The sequence below is a fragment of the Triturus cristatus genome, chromosome 2_1 (genome assembly GCF_964204655.1).
Source record: "Triturus cristatus chromosome 2_1, aTriCri1.1, whole genome shotgun sequence".
NCBI lineage: Eukaryota > Metazoa > Chordata > Amphibia > Caudata > Salamandridae > Triturus > Triturus cristatus.
Window position 1 is genome coordinate 1003012643 of NC_140581.1, and position 23994 is coordinate 1003036636.

Consider the following 23994-nt stretch of genomic DNA (forward strand, 5'->3'; position numbering starts at 1 on the left):
GATTTGGGAAAGGAAATCAGCCAGCGCTTCCTCGCCGACGCACGGGTGGGACGTGTAAAACGACTTAAAACAGTCATTAAATTCTGTGAGAATAGCAGCGGCAACAGTACTTTCCATGCCATTTGATCGACACAGGGTTGGTACGTATGTAGATTGGTATGGGGGGGCCGGAGTAAGTGTGCCAAAGTGCGACCTGGGCGCTAGCCCTTTCCGTACCGACACGCCTGAGACTATTTTCCCAAATATGCGACCACACGCTGAACTAGGTCATGAAAATCATGTAACAACTTCGGCCTATCATGTAGCTGAGAGTCAGGGGTTGCGTTCCAACTAGCAGAGTCCAAGAGCAGAAGCCTGTCCTCTACACTAGCAAGATAGCCTTGAATACTGCGAAGTACCCCTGCATGCTTTGAGATGCAAATCCTGTGCATATAGGCCTTGAAGTTTTCCCACAGTGTAGAGGGGCTGCTAACCGACCCGGTGGTGGTGGTTAAATAAATCGACAATGGCCTTCCGGACCTCGGAATGGAAAAAAGTGGCGTATAGCGTGGTGGTGGGGAATAACCATTGTTGAAATGCAGGGACAGACGCAGGTATATGTAGTGTGATCACTACAGGAGCATGGTCAGACAGTGTACAAGGGAAGTGATCAATAGAGTGCAGCCAGAGAAGTGCGGACATATTACCAATAATTGATACGCATCCACACATTGTGTGGGGCAGAGTAAAAGGTGTAGTCCTTCTCTTGCGGAAACATGTGGCGCCATGCATCTGACTGGTGGAATGTGTTGAGGAAGTCTGTAAGGGCCTGGACGGAATGGGGTTTCGAAATCGCAGTAGAATCAGTGGACTCAAGCTCCGGCTACCAAGTGAGATTTAGATCCCCACCTACTAGAACATAGTCCGCTTGGAATTAGCGAATTTGTGACGATAGGCTGGCGAAAAAGTCAGAAGAGTCGGTGTTTGGTACATAGATATTTACAAACAGGATTGTACGGCACTCCAATTTTCCCATCACCAACAGGTAGTGACTGGTAGGGTCTGCAACAATTCGTCACAGCTGGAAAGGAACAGTGCTATGTTTAAGGATGCAGCCCTGACGTGAGTAGGAGCTATGGTGAGAAAAATATTGATGCATGCACCATGTAGCAGTATATCTGCAATCTGAACCTGGAGCCAGGTGTGTCTCCTGTAGGAAGTCCAACTGAACACCATGCCAGCGTAGGTAAGTAAAGACTTGCCTCCCTTTGCGAGGGTTATTCAAACCTCTAATGTTCAATGTCATGCAGGAGAGCATGAAAGTTTTGTCTCTACCAATCGCTGGGGGTATAGTGCTGAAATTTGATATTACAGTTGGCAGAGTATGTGTAAGGGTAAACCTGAAGCGTACCATGAAAGTAAAAAGGCCTCATTAAAAAAGCAATGTAACAAAACAATCCCTAGTAACCCCCACCCACCCCAGCAGAAACAGAAGCTGGAGATCCCAATAACCTGAAAGAAACAATTCAGCTACAAACATAGTGGTGTACACCATTGGGGGCGACAATGCTCAAAAGAGCAGGCCCAGAAGCCAGCAGTTGCATATTGGTAATGGGTAGTGAGCAAAAATAAGCAGAGCACAAACAGTTGGCAGCATACAGGAGGTACAATACAAATCCAACAGTATATTTCAATGAGGTGCTGTTCAAACAAGCATGGTGATAAGAGGCAGTAATTAACAAACCAAAAAAGTCTGGTGGTCTATAAAAAGGATTTAGAGGAAGAAAGGAGAGTTTATTCAGGATATTCCTACTAATCCTTAAAATAAAATTGGTGCAAAAAACAGCTTTTAACAAATAGGCTGTGATACAATACGGTCGACATGTTTCAGCCTTCCTGACTCAGTGGTCAGATGGCTTTCCTCAGGACCTTATACCATGTTCGTATTGCTACTGCAACAATATGTGTGAAAAAAAGAAGAATAAGTGTATAAAATACAATACAACCTTTGTGGTGTACATGCCTTCGTGCAACTGGTATAACTGTTTTACCTGTTTAGCACGAGGAATATGCCTCACCTCACCGGGTAAAGACTCAGGTTGATGGAGGCCCCGCCCTATCCGTCGGTACCTCAGCGTCTGCCTGAATCGTTTGGGAGGTGACGCTGAGGTACCGACGGATAGGGCACAAATTTTATTTTAAGGATTAGTAGGAATATCCTGAATAAACTCTCCTTTCTTCCTCTAAATCCTTTTTTAATTCTCACTTTCTTGCACTGCACTACTTCTACATCATTTCATGATATATGTCTTGGTCAAGCCAGTAATTCTCGCTGTCCTCTCTTTCCCATGTGTACTATTGGTGATCTGTTTGACACCTAACCACAAAGAATACCTCTTGTTGGAGAGGTCTTTAGTGGTGGGAAGGCAAGATATCCAGATGATGAAATTGACCACCTACTGGTTATTGATGGAAATCCTTTCTAGCCATACAGTACTCTAAGGCTTTCTTATCTTTGTATGTCTCCTGTTGTATCTCTCCCCTGTATGTATAGACCACCAGACTTTTTTGGTTTGTTAATTATTGGACAGGGGATCGAGTCTGGTCGTGGTCTTTAAATTGTCCCTTGGACCCCCCTTTACCTTATACTTGATAAGAGGCAGTAGCCAGTCAATAACAGCAACTACCCCAGGGACCCTTACAAAGAGTGAGTTCCTGGCGAAGGGAGCGCCGAACCCCTGGGAGGAAGTGCGCCGGAATCCACCAGCTGAGGACTTGCCGGGTGAGCGCTGTTTATATTTTTTATCAACATTTGCAGGAGGATTGAAAACATAGTGTCGCCGTCTAGCTCTACACGGAGTCGTGCAGGATAGAGGAACCTGTACGAGGCCCAGTTATTGAAGAGAGTGTCTAGCATCAGCAATTTTGTGGCGGTCCTCCTGTAGCATCACAGTGTAGTCCGCATATAATGAAAAAGTAGATCCTTGATGTTGGAGGGGCACCTTCTCTCGGGCCAGGTGCAGAGCAGTATCACGGTCTCTGAAGTTCAGGAGCCTGGCAATTATTTGCCAGCGAGGGGCTTCCAGAACTGTCCAAGGTCCAAGTGTCTGATGGGCTCTCTCAATTATAAAGTTATCTGAAAAAAGAATTCTGTCAAAAGTTTCCGCCAGTAGCTGTTCCATAAAGGCGTCCATTCATCCCGTGTAGGTAGATTCCGGAATGCCAGCTATAAGAATGTTATTTCGGTGGCACCTCGTCTCCAGATCTCTGTTCTTAGCCGCTCAAGCCACTTCTCAGTATCTGCGCTGCCATCCTCAATTTCTGAGATTCTTCGCTCAGTGCCATAGAGTCTCACACTATGGCGATGTAGGCGGTTGAACATGGTATGGAAGCGTCGCGCTAGGGCGTCAAAAGGCTTAAAGCTGGCACGCAGTACGGCCATAATGGCAGCCGTACCATCTGATGGAGGGTCCGCCATTGCAGAATCTGAGACACTAGTGGTCTCTGAGGGCAAACGATGGCGGTGCGTGTTCCTGGCTGGCTCAAAGGTAAGTTGTTTCTGCTTGGGGTCGCCGCGTCCCATTGTAACATACATGCCACTCCCAACAAAAGTGATGCCAAGTTCTACCATGACAACGGGAGATCAGACAGAAATTGCCAACACAAACCAAACGTCAGAGCCAGGTGGGGAGCAGCTGTGCAGCGTATCTATAGAGAGAGCAGTCGATTGCAGTGCTGGTATCAAACATGCCCAGTAACCGTGGCTCTCTGGAGTCCACAAATGATGCGCCAGAAATATCACACTATGGACAGATCCCCAAAGGCCATGTGGGAGAGGTGAGCACACAGTAGGCCAGCCACTGTCCCTGGATGCAGGAGCTTAACCGTCAGGCAATGCATTAATCCCACATCATGCAGCCCCAGTTCCTTGCAAGTGACACTACAGACATACGTGCCACAGGAACTGAAGCGGCAGGCACCCAGCTGAATGCAGGAGAAGGCAGGAGAGAGGCAAGGGAGGGCTCAAGACCAATCGCCGGGAGCACAGTTATCCCCACGCAGTTACAACCAGATGCCAAAGCGGATGAATTGAGCAATGTCGGGGCACGCTGCGTGAAGCAGGAGCCGCAAGTGCAGCAATCCAAGTGGCCACACCCATGCCCAGCGGCAGCGCCGCCCCTCAATTTTCAAAAGTGCCACCCTCCACTAGGCACAGCCCAGGCAGGCAGCGACTAGCCCACCAGGGTCGGCCGTCAAGGCCGATGGATGAAGTCTGGTGCCAGACGGGGTAGCAGAGACACGCAGTACTGAGGCAGGCCGCGCGCCTGGGGCACCCCATGCCGCAGCCAGGTAAGATTATTGGTGATTCAGGCTTCTGACCAGGAGTGCAGCATTCGTCCGGGTCCTCAGTCGACCCCGTGGCCCAATCCGGGGCCTCCAGCAGGTGTCCAGCCCAGGCACCCAGAGCACTACGACCCTGTCTCCAGGCTCACCCGTGGGATCTGTCCCCACAGGTCCTTCGAAGGCCGCATCAGGCTGCAGTGCAGGGCCGCTCGCCAAGCAGCAGAACGAAGGCCAGATCCGGTCGCAGCCACTCAGTCGCATCCGGTCCGCGGCTGCTCAATTCAGGTCCTGCGCTACAGCATGAGTGATATTTTTCTCACTGAGGTGGAGTTTTCCAGACCGTGCTCAGAGAGCTTAATCGCCGTGCTTCCATCTTGGTCGCCGGTTTGGCCACGTCCCCTCGAGTGGCATTCTGAAAAAACATCAATAACAACTGTATACAACCAGGTATATGCTGGCAGGGAAAGCAACACTGAGCAATGTAGCTGCAAAAGATAAATGACACCATTATTGAACACGTTGATCTACTGCTGCAGATTGGACATTGTAAAGTCATTAGAACAGACTCTGCTAGCTTCGATAATTTAGAATGTTGCAGATCAGGTGCTTAATTTGGGATGGGGGGGCACTCATTTTTGAGGAACGACACTTATTTTTACTCAACAGACATTTACCAAGAACAAGAGGGGGAAAACACAACAAAGGGGAAAGAAGGAAGAAGAGAAAAGGGGAAAAAAGTCAAAAAGGGAAAAAACAGGAACTTGCAAGAGTGAGATAACGTGGCAGGACTATCTGGTGGTGGATTAGAGAGCCTTGAGGTGGATTCAAGACTGGGGAACCTTGGTATTCTCTGATATTGGCAGCAACGGCCGCGGGCTTCTGAGCAGGGCTATGGGGCACTCATTCTTTTACAAATTAAGCAGTGTATAGATCTGTGGCTGTCCTGCAGGCAGCACCGAAAGCACTTCTAGAAATTACTTGTTTTAGATCACAATTTATGTATATATTTTCTGAAGGTGTGCATCGTTTGTTTATGTAATGCAAGGCAGCTTGAGAAACGATCTCAGTTTAAGGGTGTTTTTTTAAAGATACTCGAACTCATCATTCACCACAGATGTAAAGGGGGACATACAGGATCTCCCAGTTTCTCGAAGTGAATCCAAATTTTCTGTTCAAACATGGAAATATGGAAAATCAAGCGACTTTTCTTGTGATTTTATATGCCATTCTTTTTTCAAGGTACAGGGAGATGAAGGGATTTGAGGGGTTAAAGATTCTAAATCGGCAGCTCCAGCTGCAAGCCTATATCGCCCCATAATCTTAATCACAATCTACTCTCTTTATAGGTCCCACACAATCTCTCACACGCACTATGCAGCTTCTTCATTAAATAGCTTGCTATGGTCCAGTTCAGTCTGGAAGGCCTGCTGCTGCCTGCCGTTAATTAAAGTATCCAATGTTGATTTTAGTCACGTCTGTGATGAGTTTCTAAGTCTCGGTGACCGGCTGGTATTTCATTGCACACTGGTGGTGTTGGTTTGTGACTATCCAAAAGCACCCTAGCTGGGACAGAGATCAACGTTTGCCCCATAATTACATTTATACGTGTGTATTGGAGTTTATTATGGTTCAAATCTAGCCACACAGCAACGGAGAATCATATACATTTACAACTGTTTTGAATTTTTCGCATATCCACAATTTTTTGTGCAGAAATATGAAGTGATTTTCCAAGAATAGTATGAACTGAATTTTGGGGCAGGAGCGGGGATTAGATCCCAGGGGAACAGGTTTGGAGTCGGTATCTTAGCACTGGCCTGCCCCATCTCAACATTAGTCGCTGATTAGCAAATGAACTTGCAAAGCACAATACACATCTCACCCTGAAGTTACGTCTGTAGTGTAAAAGTTACACAAAACCAAGAGCCCACACAATTAGCATGTTATTGAGTTTTGTAAACAAAAAACCCTATTATAAAGCAGTTCACTGCCACACGTTGGGTCTTTTTAAGCCTGAGTAGAACTGGCCGTGTGACCCACCACCACAAAACACAGTCTTTTCGAACTGTAATTGCTTCACCCCTTTCCTCTCAACATGTGTAACTCATTTTCCACTATGATGCTAAAGAATAAAGCAGATGAGCATTAGAAAAGGCCAGGCCAGCTCCTATTGTCTTTGTGCTCCAGTGGCACTTACTTGGATGAATGGTTAGCATACAGTGTTGAAGTACTGGAAGCTCAGGAAATATGGTCGGCGTCTATACCAACATTGGCAGCAGCAAGACTCTTAACAAAACAAGCGAAGATAATGACAGCCGATAGTGACGCACAAACTCTGAAAAACCAAAGTCATGGAAGCTGGACATTAAAACTCTGTAACAGAGGGTGCCACACTACCTGTCCTCCCCCTTAAAACCAATAATGAAGCACCAACTAATGCAATTATGGTTCGGCTTGATTCCACTGTTGGCTTACAAATATGGACGAGGGTACAAAGAGACTGTAGCCACTCAGTGCGGAGCATGTGGGGGAGTAGAGGAATCCTTAAGTCACATATTGTGAACCTGTGAGAAACTACGCTCTTTAAAAATATACTGGCTTCGCCACATCTGGCGTATTTTAAATATACGGACATGTCAAGCTGGCCTGGTTGAGTGCATGAAAGGTGAATCAGTGCAGCTGGCGGCACGCTTCATGAAATACTTGTCTGCAGTAAAAGCTGCCCTGCATTTCCATGAGATTAGCGACCAGTTTTTCTTGAAATGTTTGTTGTCCAGAAAGAGTCTCGGTGCATTAGTCACAAACAGCCCTTGAGATGCCAAGTCTCCACTCAGATATTCAATAAGGATGGCAGCATGCATCATTGTGCGAGTGTGCTGTCTTTTCAGGTTTGTTCGTTTTTCCCACTCATTCGACTGGTTAGTGGTGGGTACAGGATTGGTGTTCAAAATGCTGGGTGTCTGTAAGATGGATTGGATCACGTCATCATCAAAAGCGAGACCCGTAGATTCAGGTTTGATTTCTCACCGTTTAGAGAAGACAAACCCAGTAGGATTCACTTGGGTCGTTGAACACCTGACCGCCCAGTTCCTTTGGTGGCCAGTATATTTATAATTTTTCACACTAAGCAGAGTGACTATTAACAAAGGTCCTGATGAATACCACTGGATCTCTTTAGGACACCGACACATGGCAGAAACATGTTGCCCACCATCTGGGGATACATTTGTTCAATCTCTAATCCTCTCTGTTTTTAGACTGTCCTTGAGGCCACCCAATAAAGATTCAGTGGACCCCAAGAGGCATTTTAAATCGCTACCTCCCTTGCTCTCTGCCCCTCATCTATACGCTCATCTTGAGAGAAAAAACACCACAGTTCCTCCCCTCTGGGAGTTGTAGCCCGCACCTCAGTGTGAGGAGGGAACCCATATGATGAAGCATGTCATCTAACGTTGAGTGAGGGTTCTTGTCCTGAAATGATTTTTCTCCCTCTTACTTGTCTCCTGTCTTCTCTTTCCTTCCCTTTGACACTACATCCTTCCCCCTTGCTTACTCTGTTATATAGCCGGACATACTTTGCGTGTTATTTAGTATTTTGAGGGATTAGTACTCCATGCTTTCTTGATCCCTGTGATCCCCTGTGGATGTAGAAAAATCTTCCACCTTGCTGCCAGTCAATGACTGATCCTTTTAGTCTTCCTGAATAGACATCACCGGTGGTGCACAGTGCCGGGCACCTCAGATTTATGAAAATATCCCACTCTTTCATCTGTTTGACCTCGTTCTGCCAATTGCTGTGTTCCAATGTTCTTTGCTGCCCCGGCTCTCGACAAATATTGGAATTACAGGGTCCTGACATCGCTTTTACTAGCTGGTTTCATTCAAATATCCCACAATGTGACTCCTGAGCTTCTGGCGCGGTCTTCATGTCTTACCATCATGATGGAGACTCTCACAGCTCCTAAAGTAGCCAGGAGAGTGGCTATGCCTTCCTCAACACTAGTGTTCTTTGAAATTATTGGGTCCAGTCAGGCAGACTTCCTAAGCCTCAAAAGCAAATTGCACTTTTTCAGAGATAAGGACAATTGGCAGGTGTCTTTCACCACTCCTGCTAAATTACACTCATCTAATGTTGAGACGAAAACGTGTGCAGCAAGATAAACCGTAATCTCTGCGATTACAACCAGGGATCCAGCCCTCTATTCGCCAATCTGAATGAATTTTGTAGAATTTCGTTCAGTTATGTTATTAAAGTACTTTTTTTTACAAAAAGACAAGCAATGAGCTTAACATTAAGTATCTGTTGGCTGACTGATGAGGGCTGAGTTCTTGCCTCCACACTATCTCCCTCTGAAACATCTGACTACTACAACTACCCAGACAGTCAACTGAGAAAAGGGTTGTACTTGCCCAGTTTGCAAAGCCGATCCAGTAGGATTTGCGCGATGGACACCAGTGGCAAACAACCTCAGTTATCACAGCTGGGGTCCAGAAGCCTCTGTCTGACCAAAGAAGGGAGTGCTCGACAAACTGCTGTGCATCCGGGGCTGGTATCTGCCTGACAGCCTCTCCCAGAGGTGAAGGGACATCACCTCAAGTCTGTACATTCTGCTGGAGGATCTGAGGGTCCACCTGAAGTGCCTAGAAGCTTCCCTGCCTGCTGACAGAAGGAAAAGGTGTGCCTTGCCATTCAGAAACAGAGACTGACCAGGAGAAGAAGTCCAATGTGTTTGCCAGTGTGAGAAGCGCCAGAGAAAGCAGAGGTTCGAGAAGCACCAGAGAAAGCAGAGGTTCCCTAGAATGCAAAGTCAATGACCCATGTTGTGACATTTAAGATTGTACGGGACCAACTACTCATGCAACCATGCGACAGAAGCCCTCAGGTGAAAACAAGGGACGTAACCTGTACAAGGGACTAACGTCTGACACACACAGACAGGTCTGTCACACTCGCTTAGGCTTTTTGCCATAAAGGGGTAAAGAAACAATGAATAAAAGATCTCTTCCATCAATTACATAATATTTAGTTCTGTGGTGTGGTTAAAGTATTTTCTTTTATCATATGAGATGAGCCCTGGGCTGGACATTACATTCCAGTGTCTGCTGTTTGACTGTGGAGTAATTACGAGCTCCTGCCACCGCACTACATCTCTGAAATGGCTGTGACTGCTCGCCCGCGTTACCCTAAGAGCCAAGCGTGGAAAAGGTTGTACTTGGGGAAGTTTGCAGAGCCACAGTAGGATGGACCCCAGTACACCCGTGGCACATGACCTGAAACACCGTGATTGGGGTCCAGTAACCCCTGTCCGCCCTTTGTCCCCCCAGAAGTGGTCTGATATGAAAGTAATGGAAGTAGGAGTCAGACAAACCTCTGAGATACTTTCTTAACTGCAGGTGATTTAGTAGAGTCGACCTGAACTTCAAAATAAACACACACACGTTTTGAAATAAAAATAAAAAAAACTTTATTTACCCATTTTCAAAAATACAATAGTGATGTAGTACACATAAGTCATACACAATGAATGTAAACACTCAAATGGGCACTAACAATTGTAAGATAAAACAAGAAGTACACTTCAAAATTTCGAGTTTGACCCACTGCCCCTGCCCGACACCCCATATTCATTTAGCATGCACAATCCAAGACCCCAATAATGTACTGAAATAGCGACGTGGACTAATATAACAAATATATGCAACCCTTACAGGACAATTTGAACCACCAACTCTACTGAGGATCTGATCAATGTCTATCCTATTCCCGCAGGGACCAACCAACACGCGTTTTGATATTTAATAATAAAGTAGTATATATTGTGTTCCCAACCTCCTTTACATCATTTGAGTAAGACTAACTATTTTCTAAATATTAACTAAATATTTAATTTAATTAAATATTAACTTCACCCTAAACCCTTCGTTAGAAGGGTGAAGCTCAAATACACTCCGATCCTATTATATCCCACATCCCGAAATGCACTTTGGTGATAGTTTTCAGTGCAACGGTTGCACGACTAATGAGGTCCGACGCTCTGTGCGGAAGGCGTGTACTCAGCAGCACAGGCTCTTCCACCGAGGAGTTTTACTTCGAGTATGAGACTTTCTACCCACCGCCTGGTGTCATGGAAACAAAAAGAAATTAATTGGCTGGCTTCATGCATAAAGGGTTCAGACTGAAGTGATGAACTGGGCGCTGAAACGGTACTTTATTGCAACACAATGGGAATTGATTATTACAATCAAATCCGCATATTAAAATTCATTGAATCCTGTGGGCCATTACTTGAGTAAAAGTGGAGGTTTGGGCCTCTGTTGACATGCCGAATTCAAAGAACACTCCGAAGACGTCTTTTTATTTCCGCACTGCTCTCAGGAAAGCAGCCGGCCAGAGATATACTATTCATATCTTCATTTCCAATGCTTTTATTGACTTTTTAGCCAAAGAGTCTATTTATTAGTTTGCGCATATTAATTTTCATGCCTTGCACAGAAAGATATGAAAGAGGGAACTCAAGTAGAAACGCAGCAATGAATATGTCCACCTAAACTAAACAATTCAACATGGTGGAAGGAGACCTTTTGTGGGAAATTAAATACATTAACACACGTAAAGGCAAGGACTCAACCTCTCAAGCAAGAATTCGGATCAGCACTGCTGAAAGGCCTCATTTGAGAGTTGTACCTTAAGCTACCCCGCGTACCTCATCAGGAGGCTTGAGGAATAACTACAGAAGGGTGGCCTACATTCGCGCACTTTCCATTTCCTTTGGCGTAACCGTCAGGAGCTGGCCCGCCACCTCAGTTTCATTTCATCATCATCCAACTCATGACCTTAGCACGTTGGTCCATTACTTTCGTATGTGGAAATCTCACCGCAGAGCAAACATGATTGTGAGGGTGGCGCGCTACTTAGGACCGGAGCGGACTGTGTGCATATGGCCCTGGGGGCAGTGTAAAACACAGGCTCCGGTCCCCAAAATCAGAAGGTCAGCCGCCTCTGCACACAGGGGTGTGTGTTTAGCAATATCAGCAATTAAGTTCTAGCAAGCGCTTCAATATTGGATATACCGCAGGGATTTAAAGGTCGGAAAACCCAGACCACAGGGCACCTATTTCTAGTCAGGGCAACCCGAGGAAAGGCACAAATACTTGTAGATCAACCGACTGATGGATGCACTATTCTGTAAAAGAAATGGCAACAAAGTGCTAGGACTAGGTAACAGAGATAATCTCTACAATGTTTAGCTATACTAGAGATTTTTGGAAATAAATACTGAGAATCATCGAACGGTGATGCAAAATTATTCCACCTCATCTAGCATTTTAACAATTTCTTGACTTTTACTATTGATATAGCACGATAACCAATTATGCCTTTTTTAAATTTAGTTATATTTTACAAATTTTGCACAGTGTTTAAAACTTCCAATCACATTTGTTTGTTGGAAGATCGGTGTGTAAAATATCTGTAACTGTAAGGAAACATGGATATTCAAACCGGTGTATATCACCAAATCTCCTTGGACTTCGCCAAGCAAACAGGGAGTTTGCTGTGCATTTATGAATACGAAGTGATTTTATGTTACAAGGCTACTTTTCCAGGGATCTTTCATAAAACAGCGTATTAAATAAATAAAATTTCAGAAGACTTGGAATGTGAAAAACATTAATACTTTCAACATGGGGATCGCGGTTTTGCAGTGCATTTTAATATTCCATGGAGAAAATGACATCACTAGCCAAAAATGTGGAGAGCACGTTAGCATCTTCCATGCAGTGTGAAGAGCAACACAATAGTAATTATGTAACAAATATCAACGTCATACCTTTATTCAGGAGTTTTGCCGCCAAAATAACCTAGGCTAACAAATGTTACACATGCCCGGTATTCTCAAAGTTTGATGATGTCAACATGTCCTTCCACTGGCAAACAGAAGTATATAGTGTTGGAATGCTATAATAAAGCAAAAACTGAATTGGTGCTGGAAAGATGAAATTCCAGTTTCTCCTGAGAGATGCGCAGGCTCACTCAAAGATAGGCGTAAGGTGGCATCCCAACAGTTATTATCATAAACTCTGTGATTGTACAATGTTTCTTTCATACACATAAAATAGAATATTTTTATATGTATGTATTACACCTGGGGCACGTCTGTGTTAAAGCGACCAGGGGCAGATTTTGTACTCACACAATATGGAGTGTGTCCCCCGTTTAAATGTGGGTGTGGAAACATAAAAATGAGCTATGTCATATTACAGAGATGGGTCCATCAGCAAAGAGGCTGGTGGGAGGCACATATTAGGTGGGTGCCCTTTGGGAGGGGGCACGAAGGCCCCTGGGATCCATCAAGCTCCCCATTCTGGGTGGTGTTCACCGTCGCTCTTCCAAAAGCAGGCCATGACTCTCTTTCAGCGTTGAGATCTGTTCAGTGCATGCAATAACTCAGTGAATTTGTTTATGCACTAGATACTCATCATATTTTTGTGTAATCGGACGCAAAGACGGTGCAGTGTGGTACAAACCAGAACCTTGAACCCGCTTTATAAATCAGGTGCTAGAATGTCCTTATGTCTGGTTACATTTGCAGTGCTTCATATATGCATTTAACTTGATTGAAAGTGCTCCCAACGTTTGGAAGAAATGGTAATGGAGAGAAAAGGAAATTAAGTAATTTGCCTAGGACCAGACACCGTGGTTAAGTTGGGAAACCAGGATTAAAAAGGGGGTCTCTGCCCCTCTATAGATGCGCAGACTGCGGTTATGGACTATTCATTTGATATAAATGGGTCTTTTTCAAAGAAAAAGAATATATATTTTTGCCTTGATTGCTAGACCAATTAGTTTGCACAGTTGGTGATCGGAAGTAATTCCGACATTTCAGCAGTGATGGTTCAAATTAAACAGAGTCAAGGAATTGGAAAGGAGTTATGCTTTAAGATCAGGTTCTGATGCTACGTTTCTCAGACTTTGGGGGGTTTTGGGATAGAAATACCTTGGTCAATGCGAAAGGAGGAATTTGGAAAGTGTGCAATATAATATTTATTGTTTGTTATTTATTTATTGGCTGTAAACTGTATCTTATGTCTGATGGTATGTAACCAAATGAAATGTTTTTAACAATCTTGACCTTCAGGCAGGTATTGAGTTTTTATGATTTTTATTCAACTCTTCCAATAAAACAAAAAAAAAACTTGATTGAAAGTGCTCCCAACGTTTGGAAGAAATTGTAATGCAGAGAAAGGAAAATTAAGTAATTTGCCTGGGACCAGACAACGTGGTTAAGTGGGGATACCAGGATTAAAAAGGGGTTCTGCCCCTCCTACCAGAGAGCAGTTCAGCCCCTAAACCATTCTGAACAAATGATCCTAGCACCATGTCATTCAAGCTAACAAAATGTAAGGCCCACATGAAACAAAGTATGCCAAACTCTCTTTCTTGATCGCCCTCCCGCCTGCCCCCCTCAGGTAATCAGAATTTCATCCATTAAGTCATCTCGTATGCCTGCGTGGCCTGGTATATGCATCGCTAAGCAGATGTCATCCACAAACAGTCAGGTTTTGGACATTCACTCCATTCATTAAAAATCTGCAGAGCCCACCATCCTGCTCACAGCCTAATAGACATTCACTGTCACTATTTCAGGCTTCTGATTTAATTTGCCTAAATCCCCACTGCAAACTGATCCTGGTGGAGATTAACTTAATTTATCACCAATTTCTTCTCCGAAGCCATCACATTTCTGTGTTCCCGAAAAAAAGGCCCAGCTTCACATTCTCTTTGATCTTCTTAAACGACATCCCTGACCAGATTAGTCACTGTTAACGCAGCAGGTAATCTGTGTCAAGGGCACTGCACAGGCCTTTCATACACGCAAACACACTGAAGTGTATGCACACGACTGAAAACCAGGCAATCCTGACAAATGACAACAAGCAAATTTAGAGACTTTTTTGTATCATTAAAATTGTGTTTTTCACCTATAACCTGGATCAACCTTAACATACTGAAGGGCAGACATGGCACTGTAGGGCTCTTTCCATAGCAATAAAGATGCAGTAGCATTTAAAGTAGGCATTGAAGCATCGCTCACTGGCGCCGGTCTCTGATTCAAAAGACCCATCTTAAAGGACTGCGTGCCTTGCAACTACCATTCGCAAACATACTATTTACTTGCCTGGTGTTTGGTTATCTGCCATCCTCTCACAGCTTTTTCTTCATCATTGTGTGGGTAAGCTAATTTTTACTATTACTTAATTGCCGCCATCTCAACATTTGTACATTTACCTTGCAACTTTTAAATTACGCTGTTTTAGGTCTGGCTTGAAAGTGTAGCTGTTTATGGGACCTATGGTTAGCAATTCTTTAAAATACTCAGTGTGGGCTTTGGCTCTGCCCACAGGAGTATCACTTTCACCTCATGCTATTAGGCATATCAATTCGTCTCCTTAAAGCATGCTTGCACTGTAAGGCACGAGACACTATTTCACCATCTCAAAAGTAACCTGAAGCATTAAACATTATATTTGATCCCACAGATGCATTGTATACAGAAAGCAATTTTTATTTAACTTTTAAACTGCAGAAGATTTCTATTTTTTATGTACACAGAGCTCGAAGCAAGCAAAAACGACTAGCTTTGCTTATGCTTGTTTACAAGTTATTGCTAATTCCATGTCAGTTTTAATGATGTTATCTTTACCGAATACCCAGACTAGCTTTACCCTTCAATACTTCATTCACAGACCCTTTGTACCTACATTTCTTGAATCATAAACCCTGCGTACTTCATGTTTGAACCCATCTCCCTACATCAATCATCCATAAAACCTTCAACCCAAATCCTACATCATTGACTCCTATGCCTTTCTGCTTTCATCCTTAAAACCTTAACTCTTAAACCAGTGGCGGCTCCTCCGCTATGGCAGAGGAGAGGCGCCCCACTGCTTTATTACAATTACATTTGTAATATCTATTCTAATTCACGCAGCCTTTTATGTTTAAATTTCTTTATTGGTTTATCAACAACAAAAGGGGAGGCAAATCAAGACAAGGCAAGAGACAGTCCTGAAGCGTGACTCTTGTCAAGGGAAAAATTAAAGCCCCCTGGAACTCACCCCTAAAACCCTTCACCCTACGCCCCCGGGAACCTTTCCCCACCCCACGCTCCACCCACACGAGCACTAGATATGTATATAAACATCACAGCTGCCTCTTACGGTGCTGTCGGTGGAGGCTCCATGAGTCGTAAAAGCCATAGGTACTTAGGACAAGTGAGTTCACGGAATTCCGTGGTAAGCAGTGATAAGAACGGGCGCCAAAGGTCTGGGAATGAGGCCCCCTGAATGGAAAGTGAGAGATACGCTCCATGCCCAATATATACCACATGCGAGGCAGCCATACCACCTGGGTGGGATGATATCCCGACCCCCAATGTGCAAGGATATTCTGGAGGGCCGCTCCCAGTGCTAAGCCTATCTGTTGCCCCTACGGGATTTAAGGGGGAATGTAAGGGCGTTAGGTAAGCCTAAGATAATGTAGGCTGGGAAGCGAGGAAACTGTTTGTCGAGGTGGGTGTCGATGTCGTCAAGTACTTTCGTCCAGTAGGTAGCTATTTGGGGGCAAACCCATAGCATCTGTGTCAGCGTGTCAATGGAATCACAATCACGCCAACACATTCACACAGCCTTTTGAGTTTTTCTTTGCATGTTTTAAAATTAATAACAAAGTATTTTTGAAAAAAGCTTATCCGTTACATTTTACCCTAATGCATCTAAAGCAACACACTTCCACGATATTCAGCTTCCAGCGGGAATGGTTTTCTTAGATTTTTATTTTATTTAAATTAAGGATTGCAGCAATACTTCTTTTGAATAGCATAGAGCATTGAACAACTACCCAAAGGCATTACCAAGACATCTAACTACTACAATACTCACCTTACCAAGTGACACTCATTTAAATTAATTTAGTTTCATGCTATTCTCTAGCTTTTCTGTAAGACTGGTAAGACCAGCCTCTTCTCCAACTAAATTTATGAAAACACCCAGGAGCTGCTCCCAAAAAATCCTTTAACAAAGGCTGCCTAATTTCTCTTTCGCTGCCAGAGAGTTCGAGGGATCTAGTCGGAGGTTGCAGCCTGCATTTTTTTCATCGGAGATTAATAAGAGACCACACTAGTTTTTTGTAAATTACATATTTACCCAGGTTCCCGGGAATACCGGGTTGCCCCTTGATTGTATTCTTGCTTAAAACTGCCTGGCGGGGTGGCAGGAAGGCCTTGCGGAATACGATGTCCAGATCTGATTTAGTGGGGTTGGACATATAATACGCTAGCAAACATCTGGTAACACAACACAGCAAACATTACAACCAAAGTAAGCATGCAATAAAAGTACTCAAAATGTACTAATGAAAAATGCCCAAAACCGATATTGATCAACAATTGATGAAAGATGACAGTTGCAAACCTCATAGGTATGGGAGATTTTCAGGTGAATGACTATGAATATCAGGAAGCAAAATTTACATTTCAACCACGCTTTTAATGGGAACCAGTTAGGCATTTTATTGAGGGGATTATATGGTAGAATTTTAACTTTGATAATACTAATTCAGTAGAGTGAAATATTGAACTCAGGTTGATCCAAATTAATGACCTCCAGAGAGTACATCTTATCCCTAGTTGCCTTCGAAGGGTGGGACTGTCACAATCCTCTACCTGAACCAATCACTGCTGTGATTCCTTAGGTTTGACTGCATCTGAAGCCCTGGTAACGCCCCTTCTTTCTTACTGGAGTCCAAACTCTAAACTATGAGAGCCACATTCCTATGAGATTATCAATCCCTCGGGCCTTAGCATTGTGGAAGACCCTGACAATTCTACAGAGGGGTGTTGTTTTAGCTCAGAGTCCCCGCTAGTCCTCACCGCAGATGCAAGCCACAGGGGGTGCAGGGTGGGGGTGGGACATTGAGAGATCAGGAGTTGCAGGGTGACTTCCTGAGAGAAAGTCTCCACTATTTGAATCGAAGAGAACTCTCTGCCCTCTATTTGGCTCTCTTGGGATTTGCTACTTGATGAACATTACTTGAGTTACAGAAATATACCTCTACACCAATCTCATCTTATCTTATTACAGAGACTCAGACAGAAGATCACCCTAGAGTATTCTCCTTGTCGGGCTCTTTTCACCTGGCAGTCAAGGTGTTTCAGTTGATAATGGCTCAGCTAAGTCAACCCATGTCTAGACTTCTGCCTCAGAGGACATTGCCCTACTTCCTCAGCTATGTACAGGGGTGTAGTGTTACAAGGCCTGGGAGATCAAATATTTTCTCTGATTTGTTCTCGAGAGCTTTTGTATGTTTTCTGTCTCACTCTCCTCCTCTCCAGGGTGCTCGGTGGTGAGGAGACAGAGGATGTATGTGACCTCGAAAGCTTTCTACTGCTTGTTTTTTTTCCAGCCTGAACCTGACTTCACTCCTGAAATTCCTTCCCAATTTCGTTTATCACAGGAATTTGTGCTCCTAGTTGCTCTGCCTGAAGTGTCAAATGATTCCAATCACTATTTAGATGTACGTAGACTCTTTCTAATCTATTTAAATAGGACCAAAGAACTATAATCTTCAGAACCCCTTTTAGTCACTTTTCGAACAGCTGATGTGGGTAAGAAGCACTCTACAGCTATGGTCACTCTGGGTTCAGAATGGCTTTAATTCAGAAGCCTATTCATCACTGTGAGAGGTTTCTCAAGTGGGAGTCAAAGGCTGTGGGGTTCCTCTTCACAAGATGTTTAGGGCACTTATGTGGGCTCACACACATTCCAACAGCTTTTTCTTCCCTTACTGTCTGGGTGTCTTTGATTCAGGCAAGGGTCATTTTGTTGCTGGGGTTTTCAGTGTTGCTCCTGTTTAGACACCCAACTTGTTTTACTTTAATGACTGCATTACAACCCAGCTTATTGATTTTTTTCCGTGCTTTCTACAAAATGTACTTAAAAAGTGGGAAAAGGACATAATGTACTGATTACTTATTTGTAATCTTCATTACTTCCAAGTTCTAGCCTTACTCATCCTAGTTCTCTTCCTCTGGCACGCTTCCTTCATTATGGACATTATACTGGGATGTTTCTTATGGTTGTCTTTGGTAATTTGTAGCTTTAGAATGGTGGTGGATGGGTTATAGAGCAAGGGGGCGGTTAGTGTTTTTTGGAAAGGGAAAACATCTCTTGGGCAATACATAAAAGTATTTCTTCCTTCTTAGGCAGTCTGCTACCTCATCTATGTAAGGACTTAGACGAGGAAGACTTTCAGCTGGAGTAATTAAGATTACTGGTCAGTAATCAGACCATTATCGATTTTCATAAACTGTCATGTAGTGATGATCACACTCCCAGAATTGCCACACTACAAATCAGAGAAAGTTTAAACTTACGGATCGATTTAAAATAAATTAAAATGTTTTCATTTGAAATAAAGTGCTTAGATGAAATGGAAAAGGTAAAGTTGGGTGAACTGAACTTTGCTTCTAAATGCCAAGATTGTCCTCTCGTTTAAATGATTTAATGTGCAGATAGGCACAACAGCAAGCATGACTTTATTGTATTCCCCATTTGGGCATTTTAGGAACCATTAGCAAATCATAATAAAGTAGACAAACCTAAACCACATACATTTAAAATACGGGAAAAATAATTACCATGTTTATGCAAATATACAGAATAAAGTCAGATTGAAAAATATAGCACTTGGCACAGAAGCTAACGGACTGGTGAACTTCCTCAAATTGGTTTAATTAGACGAGGCGCTCGATAAAGATGCAAATCTAATAGCTTTAAAAAAACAGACAAGGCGCAAAGCAAGCGCTAGAAAAAAGACCTGAAATCAAACCAGCCTCTCCTTCGGTTGGCAGACAGACGAAGCAGATGAAGGCTGCATGTGTGTACACTCATCCTTAATGAGCAAGTACTCAAAAGAAGCGATGATAAAGATGATATAATGTAATCCATTACATATTGTTAGTTCTGAAATTTTCATGAGCCTTCTGCATGTTGTGACCAGCTGGGCAAGCTTCGCTCCACGCTATTCACACTTTCTAGTCAGTGCCTCCTCCATAGGGGCGTGGGGGCGTCGCCCCACTTCTTTCTCTCAGTGCGAGAAGCATAAACATAAAATGGTAAAACTATCATTTTATGTTTTTGCTTCTACCACTGCGAGAAAGCAGAAGTGCCTGGAGTGCCTGGTTGTGGGCGGGCGGGTGGGAGATCCTGCTCGATGGCAGGGGGAGTGGCTTGCCCAATGTTGTGGGCCCGGACTGCTTTGGTCGGCCAGCAGTCATGCACACTCTCCCTTTTCTCCAAAAGGGCCTCCGATTAGGCTCCCGGCTGGGGCGCTGTGCGCCTGCACCGCACCAATCACAACATTGCCATTGCAGCGTTGTGATCGGCGGAGGGGAGGGAGGCTGCCTGTGGGTGGCATTCCTGATGAGCTGCAGGAAATGCGGGCCGGCAGGCTTCCGGACCCGGCCAGAAGCTGAGGCGGCGCGGGACTGTGAGTTTTACTTTACATTTATTTTAATTAAACCAAACCTCTCCTGCCTTCCCCCCCACCCCCGTGATAACCCCATTTCCACAGATCCCCCCACCCCCCCGTCATGCCGGGCGCAACTGTGTTTGGTACATAATAGTTCAGTGTAGAAACAGGTGAACTTTTAAGGGCATTGTAAAAGCTGCTGGAGTTTTGTCCTTGAAAAGTGTTTGATATTCTAAGTTTCTTGGCCCCAAAGAATAATTATCCTGCCTCCAACAATTAATTGGTGATAGTTTGCACCGAACTTGAAAGGGTGGAACCGACTGAGGTGGCAGTATGACGTATCCTGGCTGCATCCTTAATAAACGTGCCTGTATTTGACCGCTAAAGATATATTCTGCAGTACTGCAATAGAGTTTTAAGTGCCCGCTTCGTGATTAGTTATCAGTCTGACAGTACCTACCGATTTAAAATATTTGTGTGTAGCGGATTAGGGTGAGAGAAGTGTTTCATCCTCTGAGGTCGATGAATTCAGTAGCATTAGTGTAATATTCCCTTCTGTTTTTTTGTGAGAAAGCAAGAAATATTCACGTTTGTTTCGTGTTCTGTAAAAATGTACAAAACTCGAAGCTTTGGTACTGTGCATTTACATAGCTAATCCGGATGGTGCACGTACATTTAAAGCGCTGGTTTACAGTAATTTATATGTATCATTAGCTAAAATAAAGCTTGGTTGGTTGCGCAGAAGTCACCCAAACTTATTAAAGTGAATTGTTTTTGGCTGGAAAGAAAAATAGTTGGTGAATGTGAAAAAGTAATGTTTTTGCTAATTTATAAATCCTACTTACTTTAGATTCCTGCTACTGTCTTGAAACAAAAAATCTGAATTAATGGTATAATCACAACTGGACATGCAGTTTACCAAGGCTGCCGTCCTCCCCCCTTTCTTTGCGTCGTTATACAGAGGACTGCGCCAAGTCTGAGCTCAAGGAAGACATTTAGGGGGCTTCCGCTTCCAAATTACCAATATATAGTGTTTAGTTTACTTTGTTGTTTTCAATTTCACTTTATTTATTTATTTATATAAAGTTTTATATAGCGCGAACAAGATCCCAAGGGATATCAGAGCGCTTAACAATCACAATAATACTGGAAGGCAAATAAAGTAACAATCACAAATAAAATACACAAAAGGATCGAGTGGGTTAACCGAGTGGGTATCACTTTTATTCCATTTCCTTGACGGGGTGAATGCAAATATTTTTCAAATTCGATATTTCAAATTCGATGTCGTTTATGCACAAAGTAGTATATTAATATCATTGCATATTGATCCAGAATGCTATAGAACATTGATCAGTCCATGCCTTCAACAAGTCCTGCTTTGTGGCTTCTGAGGGGCCTCTTCCATGAGTGGGACGCGAGCCCCCTCCTGTTCTTGTGCTACTCGTGCTCCTTGAAAAGGTTTGGGTGCAACAGGGGCCTTGCTTACACATTCTTCGCAGTTACCACTGCCACCCTGTGCGCAAAGCTTGTATTCTCTGTGCCGTTAGGAACGCCAATAACTAGTTTGTAGTGTGAATAGGTCACTAGTTGCATAATCTTCTGTCTGACTATTCTTGTTAAATTGGAACTTTTCTGGTTATACTTTCCTGTCTTCAAACTAGACTATAGTTGAGCACCTCCTAAAAAATGTTTTTGGCTGAAGAACATTCGAAAAGATTCTGCGTCACTGATCAGATGAACTCTTAACAGCATCAAAGATTTTTTTTTTATCCTCTTCATCGCTTTGATGTAATTGAAAGGAGAGACGCACTTCTCTGTGACACTTCCAAATCGGTAGATATCTGAGCTCGCAGACCTTTCACCTCAAGTGGACGGGCATGCATAGCTCAGTTTCTTACATTTGAGTGGGCAGGTTTTTATGGTTTTTTTAAAGGTACTGGAGATTAACTGATTTACCCAGATTCACGGGATGGTGGCTCACGCCGGTCTCAAACCTAGTTCCTCTGATCCAAAGTCAGCAGCTCTGCGGTTACCACATTGCCTCAGGCTTACAAGAAAGTAGAACAATCTGACGACTGTGCTTGGTTTTGAAAGACCGGGAGGGCTGGGGAAATGACAGTCATGATTTCCACCTAGGCCAGTTTCCCACTGCTCCGGACAGGCATGGATGTCTGTCACCGCAGTCCCTGTTGTACATGGAGCCTTCCAGTTGGCTATAAGAAACCCGACCTGTCAGCTCTTAAATTTGATCCCAGGCAGGTTTAACCCTAGCCCTCAGGCCAGCAACTGTTTCCAGGCACTCTGGTTTAGATGATGTACTGTGGCTCACTTTCTCAATCTTGTTTAGGAATGAGCATCGTTTTTATTTTGCAATTAAAATTTTGCAAAATCCTTAATTTTCGAAGTGCAGTGTGTGCGTGTGCTGTGTGTGTGTTTGCGTGTGTGTGTTTGCGTGTGTGTGTGAGAGAGAGAGAGAGTGTGTGGAGAGAGAAAAATTATATTTTTTCAGTGATATGTATGCTCCATCACGGTAGTGCTTCTGGTGACAAAGTACACAAAGACGGCTCTTTGTATTTGTTATACTGCATGTTTATTTCAGGTGCTATTAGCTTTAATAACGTATGTGTCTTCCGCAAAATAATGTTAATTGAAAACAGTATGTCAAACACTGGACAGTGCGGTTCGGTTGCAGTTAGTAACAATACCAACATGTTCAGTTATGTTAGTCACAAGGTGGAGTATTTCTGATTACTTTATGAGACACCCATCTGTAGAAGATGGAGCATTTCTGGCAGGCCTTTGTCACTGAGCACTTGAAGTGTTGTTCTTATGGGGGCAGTAAAACCACGGAAGACAGGATGCCTGGTCTGACGGCGTCATTGTGCAGGTCAGGCGCAGCACTTTGTTCAGCCACTCATTGGTATTAACATTGGCGAGGTGAAAATGGACATTTGAAAATTAGTCGGGAGGGGTTTCTGTGACCTCAAATTTGCTTAAAAATGCACCATTTGTCCACTCTTTTGTCAAACTTTTCTCAGGGGGGAGAACCCCCCCCAAAGATTGTTTGGGCTTGCTCGCTATGCTCGCTCGCCACAGTGCAGTACGACAATTATTTTATGCCTCATCACATTCAAATGTCACCAGCCACCACTGGTAGAATGTGTTTTTTCAATGGAAATAGCGTTAACGTATCTTTGTTAAATAGAGAAGGAGGTGGCGTGTAGTCTTGCCAACATAAAGCAATGCACATAGATTTAAGACTTCTCTCAAGGCACGGGACATACAGCATACAATAATATCCGTTTATTGTACAATTTGAAAATAGTTATTCGTGAACATGTCATGGAAAAAGAGGATGAAAAGAAAGAACATGCTTTATCAGTAAGGCCTTTTACGGCGGCAGAAAATGAATAAAAGCTTTCTTACCTTAACAAATGTGACAAATTCCTCCACCATACTGTTTGCGTGCCTCAATTTCTTCTGCGCCATCTCCAGCGCGTGCCCGCTCTGCTTTGCTAGGCCGTGCAGCTGCTGGGAAGCTGTTGCTTCCAGTTCTGTCATGGCGGTTTCTGCTTCCGTCACTTTACCCTCCAGATCTGTCACTTTGAGATTCTGGAAGACAAAGGCAACGGGGCTGACATTGGTACCAGCGCGTGTAGACTAGTGTTTACTCTATCGCCTTTCGTTCCAGCCAACCAAGTGACCACCGCTCTTAGCTTATGAAACAGATACAGAGACCCTGTGTCCAGACAGGTCTCAAACCAGGTCTAACCAGCCATCCCTACAAATATGCTTATCAGCATTCGTCTGCAGAAGGCCCTGCACAAGTTACATATTGATAAAAAAAACTATAAATGTATTAATTTACTATGCAACTGTTGATAGCAGAAGCATTAGTCCATTAGTCTCTAAACATATTTTGCCACTGGGTCTTCCACAAACCGCATGATTAGAAACAGAAGTTACCCCAGAAAGGCCTGTGAGCAAGACGCCCAATCAACTATCCATGTGTTAAGGTAAGCCACGCCGCACCTACACATTTCACATGGTGCTATTAAGGAAACTGTTAGGTCTTCTTTGTTAACCGTCAGATATCCAAGAAGAGCACACGTTATTCAAAACATTAATTAAATGATACA

The 23994-nt window shown here is 43.8% G+C and overlaps 1 protein-coding gene across 1 annotated transcript in view; it reads right to left on the reverse strand.

Moving 5' to 3' along the window:
* The window catches only part of CNTLN (centlein), a 1182709-nt gene that overhangs the window by 116029 nt on the left and 1042686 nt on the right, over positions 1–23994 (reverse strand). The window contains exon 24 of the mRNA XM_085634784.1: positions 23282–23467. Within this exon, the coding sequence (XP_085490910.1) occupies positions 23282–23467 (186 nt within the window). The remainder of the gene's footprint in view (positions 1–23281; positions 23468–23994) is intronic.